General features: G+C 46.2%; 1 protein-coding gene across 1 annotated transcript; it reads left to right on the top strand.

Moving 5' to 3' along the window:
• Positions 1-701: 701 nt before the first annotated feature.
• Positions 702-11,686, top strand: ZMYND12 (zinc finger, MYND-type containing 12; the record flags this gene model as incomplete). Its single annotated transcript, XM_009709556.1, has 7 exons — positions 702-843; positions 5,458-5,629; positions 6,597-6,766; positions 8,153-8,275; positions 9,133-9,253; positions 10,256-10,401; positions 11,567-11,686. Coding segments are annotated over 7 exons (994 nt in total), but the record flags the coding sequence as incomplete, so codon positions are not given.
• Positions 11,687-12,519: the final 833 nt, after the last annotated feature.

Below are 12,519 nucleotides of genomic sequence, written 5' to 3'. Positions count from 1 at the left end.
CTGGGATGCAGTCTGGGACACAGGGACAGGGCAAGAGGCAGTGACTAGCCGTGGGATGAGGTTCAGGACACAGAGACAAGCCCCAGGACAAGGCTTGGGATACAGGAATGAAGCCCAAGTTGCAGGGATGAGGCCCAGGATGGAGACAGGGAGAAGGCCCAGGACAAAGCTCAGCAGGCAGGGTAGCGGGAACTGGAGTGGGCACGGTCAGCGATCACTCACCTGGAGCATTCCTCCTCGCTTCCAGCAGTGCCCATATCAAACAGAGAGCAGTGCTGTGAGCTTTCTAGATGTCTGCACAAATATCTTCACTTACGCGGGGTCCTCACTGAAGTCTTATGTTAACTATATATTTCATTGGTGTCACAATGGCTTGCGGTTTGTTTGGCTTTGGTGGGATTTTTTTTGTTTGCCACAGTGATGAAAGCCAGGCATTTGCTCAAACCTAACTGTATCAGGAGTTTTGTGAGTTATTTAAATAAGGTTTTAACATACAGAATCATGGTGACTTGGCAGGAGAGCGCTGTGTTCCCATTTGGGAATATCAAGTATGTATTAGGTAGTCTGTGAGCAGAGTATAAGGACTGGTGCCTGCTGTGTGAGAGTCTTGCGGTGAAAGTCCAGAAGACACAACAGGCAATAGTCTTTCCTTATATCATTTCCAAGCAAACAAAAATACTGTTCTTCCCTTATTTTGTTAGTGATGTAGATCATCAAAAAGCTGACTGGGTTAGTATCCACGAGCGAATATGCCAGCTGCTGATTCCAATCCGTACATCCCTCCCTTGTCTCCTTTCTGAAAAAGAAAGAGAACATGGCATGGAACAGCTGGTGAAGAGGCAGGTATGTACAAGAAAAACAAATACCACTTCAAAGTACTGCCAGTGAAATTTAATTAGATCTCTTCTTCCTATACTTTGATGTACATAGGGTTGGGAGGGCACCCCGTTGGTTAATTGGTACTTAGTTGCAGAGCTTTAGGGTTTTTTTTAAACAAGAACTCTATAATAAGGGGAGTGGGGGCATCCTCTCTCTGATTCTATGAGCCTCTTGCCTTTTTTGCAGTCCTTACTCTAAGTCCTGAACTTCCTCAGGTAGTGGCAAGCCTGGATCTCCCACCTTGCCAGGTAGTTAGTCCGTCTCCCCCATTAGTCCAGAATCCAGCTGAGTTTTGCTTCTTACAGGCTGTCCTCATCCTTTGCTGATGAGAGGGATTCCCCTTTCTCAAAGCAGAGGGGCAAAGAAATAAAGTCCCCTCCCTTTGTTTACCTGGCCAACTTTAAACGCCCTTTCCCACTAAGTACAGTCTTTTATCTCTGCTTTTTGGCCTCGTGGGTGGTGCAGATGTGCAGCACCTTTCCAGCCTGAGTGGTTTTGAACTCTTTTTGTTGTTGTTGTTGTTTATGAGGCGGCAGGATCTGCTTTTCCACAATGTTGATAAAATAACCCACCCAGATGCATCTGCTACTTAAAACCTTGCCCATAAAAATAAATTATCCTTCTATCCTTGCATAACTCCTAATCACAGAATAATAGGACAAAAGAACAGCTGAAAGTGAGCTGGTAACAGTCAAACGGTGCCACTGAGAAGAACATCGTTAATCTTCTGGATTTGACATCACGTGTTATTTTTAAGGTTGTTTCTGGGCCAGGTGCTAGTGCTTTGGTGACTGGCTCGTTGCTGTGGTCTTTCTTGGGAGCATCCAGAAAGAGAAAGTCTAAAAGGGGTAGAACCTTTGTAGACAAAAGTCCTGCTTGGTGAAACCTTATGACAGGTTTTAGGCAGCAGATTCCTTTAGGCTTTGTAGGAACTGGGCACCGAAAACACAGTTTGGTTTTGAAACTCCCATCTGTTTGAAAATCACAGGCACGATTGTTGACCAAAGTCCGACGAAGGTGTGTTAGAACAGTATGTCCCAGAAGTGTCAGGAAAAATGCAAAAGCTCCTTTTTTCCAGGTTACGTTTACGTTGATCTTTTATGAAGTCTGCAGAGAAAAATAGTTAAAATTGATCTTATTGGGCATGGTGGCAGGTTTTATTGCGTCCTTAACTGCTTAAGGCTTTTCCAAGAAATTTCACTTGATATTGAACACTGATGTTGAAAGCACCTATTATGACATCACTGAATTTATGGCAACTAAAATGATGCTATATACATTACAAAAGACCACGTGACCGCCAGATCAAGGGAGTGCTAGTTGATTAGCTGGAAGCTAATCACTTGGTTTTATTAGGTTCCGGGGAAGACAACCAGAAGTCAGAGCTGGTGGAGAAGGGAGAGTCACTCCGCTGGATCGGAGTGCACACCTAGGTTGGCAGATGGCAACTGCAAACCTGCAGATTGAGCTGAGGCTTGGAATGACATTGTGGGAAAAGTCATACAGAGTAGACTCTGATTTTTTTTCTAAGTAGAGATTTTTATAGGATCCTTAACAGCCCTGTTGCATTTGTTCTTTGACCTTTGTATCTAGACTACTTAAGTAAAATAGAGTCTGCGAACAATATGTGCTGGGACACTTTGTCTTCCTTATCTCCTAAGGAGTGAAAAAGTGGAAGCATCTTGTTGATTACCTGCTTGCTTTCACAGCAAGACTGCAGCTGCTGGCCCACAAATGAAGTCTGCCTTTATGTACAGCAAGGTATAGGGTAGACAGCGTTAGGCCCTAGACTGGCCGACAAGCGTTGGAAGAGCAGTATGGAGAGGGTGAGATTATTTAATGCTCTGTTTTGTTGGCTTCATCACATTCCTATTCACAGAGCCAACAAAAATGCTTTAAAAAAGGGCTTTGGAGCTCAGGGAAAAGCTATGTAGTCTGATGATGATCAGAGAAAAAACCTTCTACTCAAAGCCTGCCCATAGGTTTATTATTTTTTGAATGTTTCTGCTGTACTTCACAAACTCCTGCCCGTGTTTGTTTAGAAAACACACAGCTCGAGCCTCAGTCAGGACACAGGAAAGCTTGTGCACATCAAAATGCCTCGTGGCTTAAGGTGCATGAAGCTGAGAGCCAGGAGGTTATGAGTTTTATACCTCGTCTGTACTCCAAAGCTTTGTTGATAGAAATCTGCTTTTGTCAACGTAGCCGGAGGGGTGCCTGCAGACAGCGCCTCCAAACTGACAAAACTCCAAGTTTCTGTTTGTAGAATAGCCTCACCTCCCTGCGTGATGTCAGCTTACCGCAGCCCCTGGGTACGGGAAAAGATCCATGCCTCCGCCAGCTACAGCAGTCCTCCAGCACCGACGTGAGCCACGCCAACTGCAGGTTTCAACTCAGACTGACTGGAAGCCTGCCTTCCTCTTTAAATAGTTGTTTCTCAAGCGTGCCATCATTTCTGGTGGCCGTGAGTGAGTAAATGAATGTGGCACCAAACCCCAAGTGTGTTCCCAACCCCCTACTCCTACCTGGAGCAGAGCTGGGGTCCTCAGCCTCCTCCAGCCCCAACTGGGGGAAAACTGCGTGGGGGCATCTTCAGAGAAACCTCTGTAATTGCAGCCCACATGAAAAGAGCTCAGAGTGTGCAGGTCCGGGGGTGCGGGGCTATGGGCAAGATGAAAAACAGCACAGGGCCAAAGCTAATGATCCCCCCGAGGCTTGTAACTGTGGAGTCTTAAATATTCAGTGCCGCAGGGCTTCTGTTGTCTCCTGCCCTTTCTTCTCCTCCTGGGAGCTGTGCGAGAGTCTAACCCTTAGCTCGTCCTCACTGCAGATGTTTTAAGAAGGCTTGTGTCCTGGGAAGCAGCGATGATCCTATTGACAAGGAGTAAAATAGAATGATCCTGATCTCCAGCACCATCCCAGATGACAATCTGCTTGATACCCACAACCAGAGCAGGTTGCAACAGAGAAAGAGTGGCACGGAGAGAAAAGGCAGCCTGATAAATAACAGCTGTTATCGCTCCTTGCCCTGAGCATGTACCAACCTTCTCCTGGGCACCGCTTGCTCCCCCAACACGGCTTGGTTTTGGTGCGTGCCTTTTTCACTCTCTATATGCTGGTAGCTCAGGTGCTAGAGAGGGGATGCCTGCTGTGTCTTCTAGCTCTTGACTCTCCTTGCTGTAGCAGGGTGTTATCACTCTGGAGTGTGTTCTTCAAAGCTCTCATTTGTCCAGAAAGGATGTCCCTTTATCTCAGCCAGAACCTCCAGGAAACACTCGCAGACTGTCCTTGAGGTTCCCTGTCCCTGAGCTGTTCCTTCAGCCACTGTATGACTCTCTCTGCCTCTCTTTAAGCACTTAAAGCTCAGCAAAATGCCAAAGCCTGGCCCCCAAAAGCACTGGGATTTGTTTTTTCTGCTCTCTGCTCAGCCGCAGCTGGGAAATAGAAGGCCATAAAGAGGTAAAATGGTATTTTCTGCCGGCGCTTGCTGCACAGGTCTGCCCGTGCCTCCTAGCAAGAGAAGAGCGAGTGCCTTGCTGACTTGCCGTGGCAGCACTGCTAGGCACACCAGCAACAAGATTTCTTTCCAGGCAGCTTTCCCGCTGCACCACTGGTGTGAAAAGCTGAAGCAGAAGTGTTGGGAGTTGGCCACTATTACGCTGAAAGCAAAGAGAAATAGATAAATAAGCATCCTGGCTCTTTTTCGCTGGCATCCCTCAGCACACTGTAAGGGCAGAGCATCTACAGTCACTGTAGAGCTCTTGGCAATGAACAGGCATTCAAATGGAGACGCATTTGTGGAGCTGGTGAATAGATCAGATGCTGCAAAAGCTGAAAAGACCAAATGTGGGGTGGACTGCTAAGAGTAGCAAAAGGCAGGGAGCAACTTTACGTAGGGGAAATGTTATGGATTCTGACAACCAACAGACATGCTGCAGAAGCTGCTTGACCGCCAAACCCAGCTTAGGCAATGTCTATACAGAAGTGTAATGCAGTGCATTGGGGTGTTCTGATTTTGACCAGCTTTCTGAACTCCGCGCCCAAAATACCAGGACCAGAAGTGGCCAGGAGAGGGTGGGAGGAAGCTGCAGCACCATGTGAGGAGCTCTCTCCTCACTTCCAGACCGCGTCTCCTGCAGCTGGAGGTGTGCCATGCTGGCACCGGCTTGGCAAACCATACGCTCTGCTGCCTGCTATGAGTCACCGTTATTACCGTCAGCAAAACCCCGCCGTAGCCCCTTTGTCTAATCTTTTCTATGGTCTTGTGATGATCATTTTCTGTGCTTCACAGCTTTTATTGCTGAGGCCTTATTAGCCCTTTTTTCACAGGCGTAAAGGATTCTTCGTCTCATAAGACACCACATGACCTAAGAGGATGTCCAAAGCTGTTCCTGCTAGACGGAGGAATGAAAGCCAGGCTCTAATGTGACAGCTTTCATTTCCATCCGTTAATTACAGATGCAAACAACATTGCAATCACTGTTTTATAGTTCACAAACTCGAATGTAAAAAGAGACCGTGCATTTTATTTCTCCTTACCCATTGCTCACTGTGTCCCATTACTATGTTTCCCTGCAGAAATACATCATCAATCTTGCGTGCAGCACAGCCCAGGAGTTTGTTTTGGATGGAAAGCATAAAGAAGCGATACCTGCGGCTTTGCGTGCGCTGCGTTTGAGTACTGAAGTGTACGGCTCAAATTCTGTGCAACTGGTGCCGGCTTATCTCCTCTTGGCTGAGGCCTCCACTGGTAAGTATTGTCTAAATAGTAACGCTGGCAAGGGCAAGACCTCCCTCGGGTTAGGTTTCTGGTTTCCTTTTACCATTTGTCAGGGAAAGACCAGCTTTGCCTTTCAACGTTGTGCTGTGCCTCTACCCTGCCCCTGCCTCAAGGGCATTTCAGACAGTTTTGAGAAGTCGCACACACCCCCTTTTTCTGTGTGCGTCTGGGGAAAAGAATCACTCAACGGTGATGAGAGATCAATGAAAGCAAATTAAAAGTTTTCTCCATCTCTACCGATTCCCACAAGAGAAGCAGTATGAAAATCTATTCTTTACCTCTGTGGCTTCATATGACTCTCAAAAGCTTTCAGTTCCCGAGGGTGGTTGGTTGCGCTCTTATCTCAGGGAACCAGCAAACATTTCTGAGGCCATTGCGTCAGAGGAACGCCTCAGTTCATTCACAAAAGCGCACTCTACCTGAAGCAGACTGGATGCTAAAAAATGTCAAGTTAGGACTCTGCATGTGGAGAACTGCTCTCCTCCGCTGCAGACGTAAAGGACTGAGGAATCACTGTAAACCATTGCCATTACAGGAGTACACACAATGCTCTGCTGGCAGAATTGAGCTGTCTCGAGGGTTGTCACAAATGGTGTGGTGAGAGAAGGGGAAAAAAAAAAAATCCCATGAGTAATTCTAGTGTGATAATACGCGAGTCATTAGTGGCTGCCTGTAGCTAACCTGTTTTGAACACGTGTTTCAGAGATATCGAAAGCAATACACAGTTTCTGGCTTCTCTTGTAGCTCTAGACACTCAGCCTGTCTGTAAATTAGATTTTGAACACCTGCTCGACTAAGGAGCACTCAGGAGAGGAGTGGGGAATCCGTAAACTCAGTCTCCATATCAAACTACTGTAAAGGGATAGCAGGCAGTATTCTCTAAATTTCTAAATAAAAAAATGCTTTTTATCCTGCTTACTTCTATGTGTCATTTCAGGTGCTGGCCATCTTCCGCAGGCATCCAAGTATCTCTCCCAAGCCCAGTGGATTGTCCTCAGAACTCCAGACTGCAGTGGTGCTGTTCAGTATAAATTACATCGTAGTCTGGGGCTTTTCTGCGCTGCTGAAGGAAACTTTGAACAGGCTTTATATCACCTGGCGAATGATGTAAGCCAACTCAAATACAGAAACACTTCAGTTTTTCTTCCTTCTGTCACGCTTCCAGATCGATATGAAAACGTCAACAGGCGGATTTGTAATCCTGATTTTAGGTACCGAGCAGGCACACGTTACAAACACCTGAACTGTCCAGATCTAAGACACCTGTGTATCCGTGTGTTAGCCAAAGTTGTGTTTTACCAGTTATCCTCACTCCCTTGAAGTGACACGTACCTTGTCTTTACTGCATCTGCTTATAAATTTATCTATCAATCAGCTTTGTTACGGTGCTGGGATGAACAGACAGTCGTACCCCAAACTGGTATAGTTGCCTTTCGTTCAACAGATAAGTTACTTTATATTTGGGCTGTCATTTTCCTGGATGCTTTTCTGTTAGACAGCAGTTCTCTGTCAGCCGTTATTTAGTGAATGCCTTATTTAACTCCTTAAGTGTCTGCTTCCATAGCATTTTCCCCAATTCAATCTTTTTAGCCATGAGAACAGTTTGTCAGATTTGAAGTGGTTACTGCCAGCTGTGTTCCTGAGGATGCTTTGCCTGTCATTTGATCTTCCAAAGGCAGATGAACTCCGCAACATCCTATTTATGTCCCATGTAGACTAAATTTATCCAGTGCAGAGTGATGTATTCCCACTACTGTTGAATTTGATAGTAGCTTTGTGTGGGCGTAAATGATGACACATGGTTGAGGAGAATTAGGTCCTTTCTATTATAATATATACAACCCTGTCTTTGCTTAGTCTGTGAAGCTTTTGGGAGATTCCCGGCTGTGCCGTTGCTTTTTTAGGTACCCTAAATCTGGTGACTGAAAAGGCATCAGGTAATAGGTTTTTTGCTATTAGCAAGTTCCTGGTCTACGTCAGAGCAGCCCAAGACCTGCCTGAACTTTGGCTGCGTGTCTGAGATCTGCTGAGAGTCACACGCCAGCTCAGAATAGCTGGAATGCACCACGACCTTCCCACTCCCCCGGCTTTGGCTGGGGCTTCGGGGGGAGAAACGGGCACCGCAGGCAGGGCTGGAGAGCTGAAAAGCAGCAGCAGGTTGTGCATTTGAAGACGCGAGGCGTACGGGTTGCACGGTGAGAGGAGCAGATGTGGGAAACCTGCCCCGTGCTTCAACAGGGTAACACGCTGTGATAAGGTGCCCCAGCGAGGAGGGGATTGGGGAGTGTTGCATTCCTTTGTGTAAAACACAAAATATATCTTTTTTTAGTACCACATTTTACAGTCATCATCAGGTATAACTAATGCTATAGTTACACAGAAAAAATCTGAATGTTTGCAATATTACTAATCTGTAATGAAAAATTTCCCAGGTTTGATATGAACGTTAAACTCCTGCTCTTTTTTTTTTTTTTTTTAATATATTGATTTTAGATTTACCTTGCTAGTTCTACATTTGGACTAAAATCTATTGAGACCTCTGGAGGGTATTTCCACATGGCTAATATTTTCTTTCGCCAGAACAAAATGGACATAGCAAACTCACTCTATGCTGAGGTTGGTAAAACCAGAGGTCATCCTCTGTATATTTCTCAGGTTTTTTTCTGTGCTCTTCCCAATGTTTTTCCTGTTTCTGACTACCTTTAATAAGATGGTGACCCTGTCAAGTGCCAGCATTGCCTTTTAGGATCAATCTCAGAAACCCTTGTCATACTTAAATATTTCTCTGAGTTAAACCCAGGAGAGAGAAATTCTGTACTCAGTTAAAATTTGTTATTCAAGTCGTCATCAATTTGGGCAGCCAAACCTTGTTAAAAAATAGCTTTGCTACCAAAGGCCCCGCACCAGAGGTTAGAGTGTCTCACAAGGAGAGAGGGTTGCCAAGGAGTTTCCATAGCCAGGACAGAGCAGCTGAGCGGCAGTGGGATACAGACGAGCCGCATAAAATTTATGCTGAGAATCAATGAAAAGTCACACTGGTAAAAGATTGTCAGAACGGAGTGATCAAGCAAGGGAAGTAACAGTTATCTAATTGCTCTACTAACTGAAAAAAAAGAGCTTTCATTTCTTTAGCTTGATTTTCTGTGGAAACGAGGCCCTGGCAGCTGTGCAGTCTGCCACCGTTCTCCTCGCAAACTTCAACTTTGCTTTTGGTTAACAATTTAGTTGTTGTTCAAGTTTGATGAAAATTAATAGATAGAGAAATGAGCTTCCAACTAAGGCTGCCGGTGGGAGAAGAGCAGTCACATCTCGATGTGAAACCCCCAGCTTGGCGGCAGCCAGCTCGCTAACCAGCAGGCACGCCGGCGATTGTGGTAGGGACGTTGCATTGCAGGGCACATTGTTTATAGAACAACCAGTTGCTAAATGCCAGGTATTCATACAAGCAAAATAATTCATTTGCTTCCTGGTAGGTAACCGACATCTGGCATGCCTTTCTTGTGAAGTCAGTTCAAGCACAGGAGCAAATTCTCCAGTCACGACCGGAAACGTCTCTGTTTACCGAGGACAACGAAGTGAGCGAAGACCGTATGAGTAAGCACCGCTATTGCGCAGAACCCTTTGGAAGACGGGATTTTAAAGAACCCTTACATCCTACGGTTCATACTTAGGGCGTTGGGTTTTGCGTGGCGTGGGAATTACGGGTATTTCTGATGTTGATGCTCAGCGGGCTGCACTGGATGCAACAAATGAGGCTACTTGAGGAATGAGGGTGTTCCAGTGGAAACACAGCTTTGACCTTTTTGTTTACATGCTCCTTTTCACGGCGCCCTTGGCAGTGACTTTAACAATAGAAGACTGCAGGATTCGATTCCACTTCAACATTCTCATTTCTCTGCAGCTCCTTTGTCTCCGTTTAATTATGTGAAAGTGGCATTTCATCTCACTTAGGCAAGTTTGCAACTCTGTCTTCTGAAGCAGTAGGACACAGTGGAATAGCCTGTACTGATAATTGGATGTATTAATCCGGAGAATACTCTCAGGAGAGAAGCTGGGGAGTCTCTCATGAGGATATAAAGGTGCTTAAAGCATTAGGAATATTAGGAATATTCCTAAAGCATTAGGAAATACGCTAGCATGCGTGCATGGTACCACCCTGTGCTCCACTGAAGTCAGACTAGACTCTGGTCCTTGGCTTCCTTCTACCATCTATGCTACTAATACTGTCAGAGAAGAGAAACATTTCTGTAAATCCCATTACCTGGCGTTGTCTCCATCAGTAGTTGCTGCAGCAGGAACCACAGCGAGACAGGGCTACACGATACCATCTTCGGTTATGACAGGAGCATGAAAGTTGCTCTTTTCATGCAGCTGTTATGACTCCACATCCTTACTAAAGGCTAATCAACACAATTACTGACTGGATGAAAAGATATCTCTTAATGGGTGTGGAATTTGCATGGAGCTGGGATACCGCGTTGATGCTTGCAGTAAAAATGCTTTGATGTCTCGAAGAGATAATTGGACAGTTTTGAATATATTATCTTGCATGCATGCATACATACATCCAACAAGATTATTTCATTCTCGATGCAGCTGAAGCCCAGCAAGCGGAAGCAATCCGAGTACTGAATGCAGTACTAGATGTCAGAGAACGGGCACCAAAGCAACGACCTGGGGAAACTGCCAGAGTTTTGCACGCTCTTGCCATGCTTTATTACCTGATCATGGATTTATCAAAGGTAAGCTTTGTCTGGTGAAAGGGTCGAGGAGGTTACTTAGCTGTTTCAGTGCTCACCCCATCCCATGAAGGCAGTCGCCCCTGTTCACCAGGCACCTCTCCTGGGTCTACAAGAGCCTTGCAGCCCTGGATGACCAAGGAGAAAGCTGCCTCAGTGGTTCTGCACGAAGCCAGCTTGCGATCTGCACTCCGTCGAGGCTAATAAATCCCGCTGGATCTGGTTTGGCCTCTGGTCCTACAGGCCATCCACAGTGGATCCCGTAGTTACCCACATTATCTGAGTTTGTCGTGTATCTGGGATATCCTGGTAGAGTAGCTGCCTGTCACAAGCTGCATGTAGACATCAGGTCAGATGTTATGCAGCGAGCAAGACGTGGGCCTCGCAGGTGTCTCCTTCAGCCAGACTCGCTGTAATTACCATGGCGTTAAGGTAGGTTCACTCTATTGGACCCTGTAATTCAGTTTTGGATTTGCACCCCTGTATTTTTACGGCTAAAAATTTCGGCTGCGGCTGCTAATTTCAGAGTGCCCAATTCTCCGCCTTAACGAGAGTTGACTTTGAGGAAGTGCTGAGCAGCAACCATCTGGAAATCAGGCCTCTTTTGTTTGGGTTAAGCACTCAAAAGCCTGAGTTTCTTCTGCCCGTGTTTCAAAAATACAGATTACTAATGGTCTCTTCATTGTATCGGAGAAAGCCATAATGATGTGAGTCAGTGTTTGGAAGACACAAAGAAACAAATTCAAATTAGAAAAGAGGCAAAGCTTTATAATTGTGAGAATGTCTAATCCCTGGAAGGGCTACCAAGGGAAATGAGGGATTTAGTTCAGACTGAGTCAATACAGCTGTTTTTTTCCTGAAATAGCTCTGGGAATGTTCAGATGAGCTGCTGTATTAGATGGGAGGTAATGATCTCCAGCGCGGGGGGCTGGGGTTAGTAATCTCTTCTGTCTGCACCACTGGATCCTAAATATGATCTCCGTTGGCAGCTTTCCTCTCTCCTGTAAAGCAGATTGTACAGGTCACCCTCTGAAACAGGCGGCCAAGTGGCTGGAGCCTGGGTCTGCTCCAGTGCCGCTATTCCAATGAGCCTCTGCAGGTATTTTAACTGCCCCTTGAGAAAAGCGAAATTCCTGACAATTACATTGTCTTTTCTGTTTCGTTCCAGGCTCGTGAGGTGGGGATGAAAGCCTTTGACTTGGTGAAACAACTGCCCCAACAAGAGTCGCTAGAAACCATTGGTCATTTGTTAAAGTTGATTAACTCCAAGCCTTCCCACACAAGATAAAGAACTCTTTCTGCTGGAGCCAGGAGTTTGGCCAGGTTATCTGTTTAACTGGGTTGCTGAAAACAAAAAGCGTTACAAGCCGTAGGTCCTTCCTGCTGCTGCCGTCTTTCCAGCTGTGTCTCTTTCTGTCTCAAGGTGTTTGAAAATTAAACATTTTGATATGAGTTAATTTTCATGTGCTGCTCAACCTCTGTAGCCTGTTATGGAGTAACAGTGGGAGGGTGAGAAACAAAAGCACAACCAACACGTGATGCATAAATCGTTATCTAACGATTTATGAATAAGCAAACAGCCTCTTACGTCCTCACATTGTCTGTCCAGAAGCTAAGACCAGCCGAGGTGTGTTTGTTACCGGTTTACTCAATTTGCCTTTAGTTTGATGTGGCAGATACCAGGGAGGGATACAGGAGGGACACAGGGAAGGTCTTCACTGCATACCTAACGTGGGTGCTTGTCGTCTGCTCCCCAGGACCTGGTTGGGCTTCATCAGGTGTCGCACCTCTCTGCAGTGCCCCTCCATCTCCAAATCTACGTTCTCTCTTTTTGCAGAGCGTTAGAGGAGTCCCGTAGCTCTGTGCACCAAGGGACTCGTTTGTTCCACTTAGGGAAGAACTTGCAGCAGGGAGGGACCACGAGAACAGCGTGAGCAGTCTTGAGGGAAAGGATTAAAAGGCGAGCTAGCTCCCATCAGAGCTTCCAACCCAGAGGAGATGTGGTTTCCCCATGACTGAGAGCTTGCCAGCGCGCAGGCGTCCCCTTCACTCCGACGCCAGCCGCAGAGGAGCAACTCCCTTGTGTCACCATGCGCTTCTGCCCACGGACCGCCGCCGAGC

Source organism: Cariama cristata, unplaced genomic scaffold (genome assembly GCF_000690535.1).
Source record: "Cariama cristata isolate BGI_N322 unplaced genomic scaffold, ASM69053v1 scaffold25501, whole genome shotgun sequence".
NCBI classification, from domain to species: Eukaryota; Metazoa; Chordata; class Aves; order Cariamiformes; family Cariamidae; genus Cariama; species Cariama cristata.
This window is presented reverse-complemented; position numbering and strand designations above follow the sequence as displayed.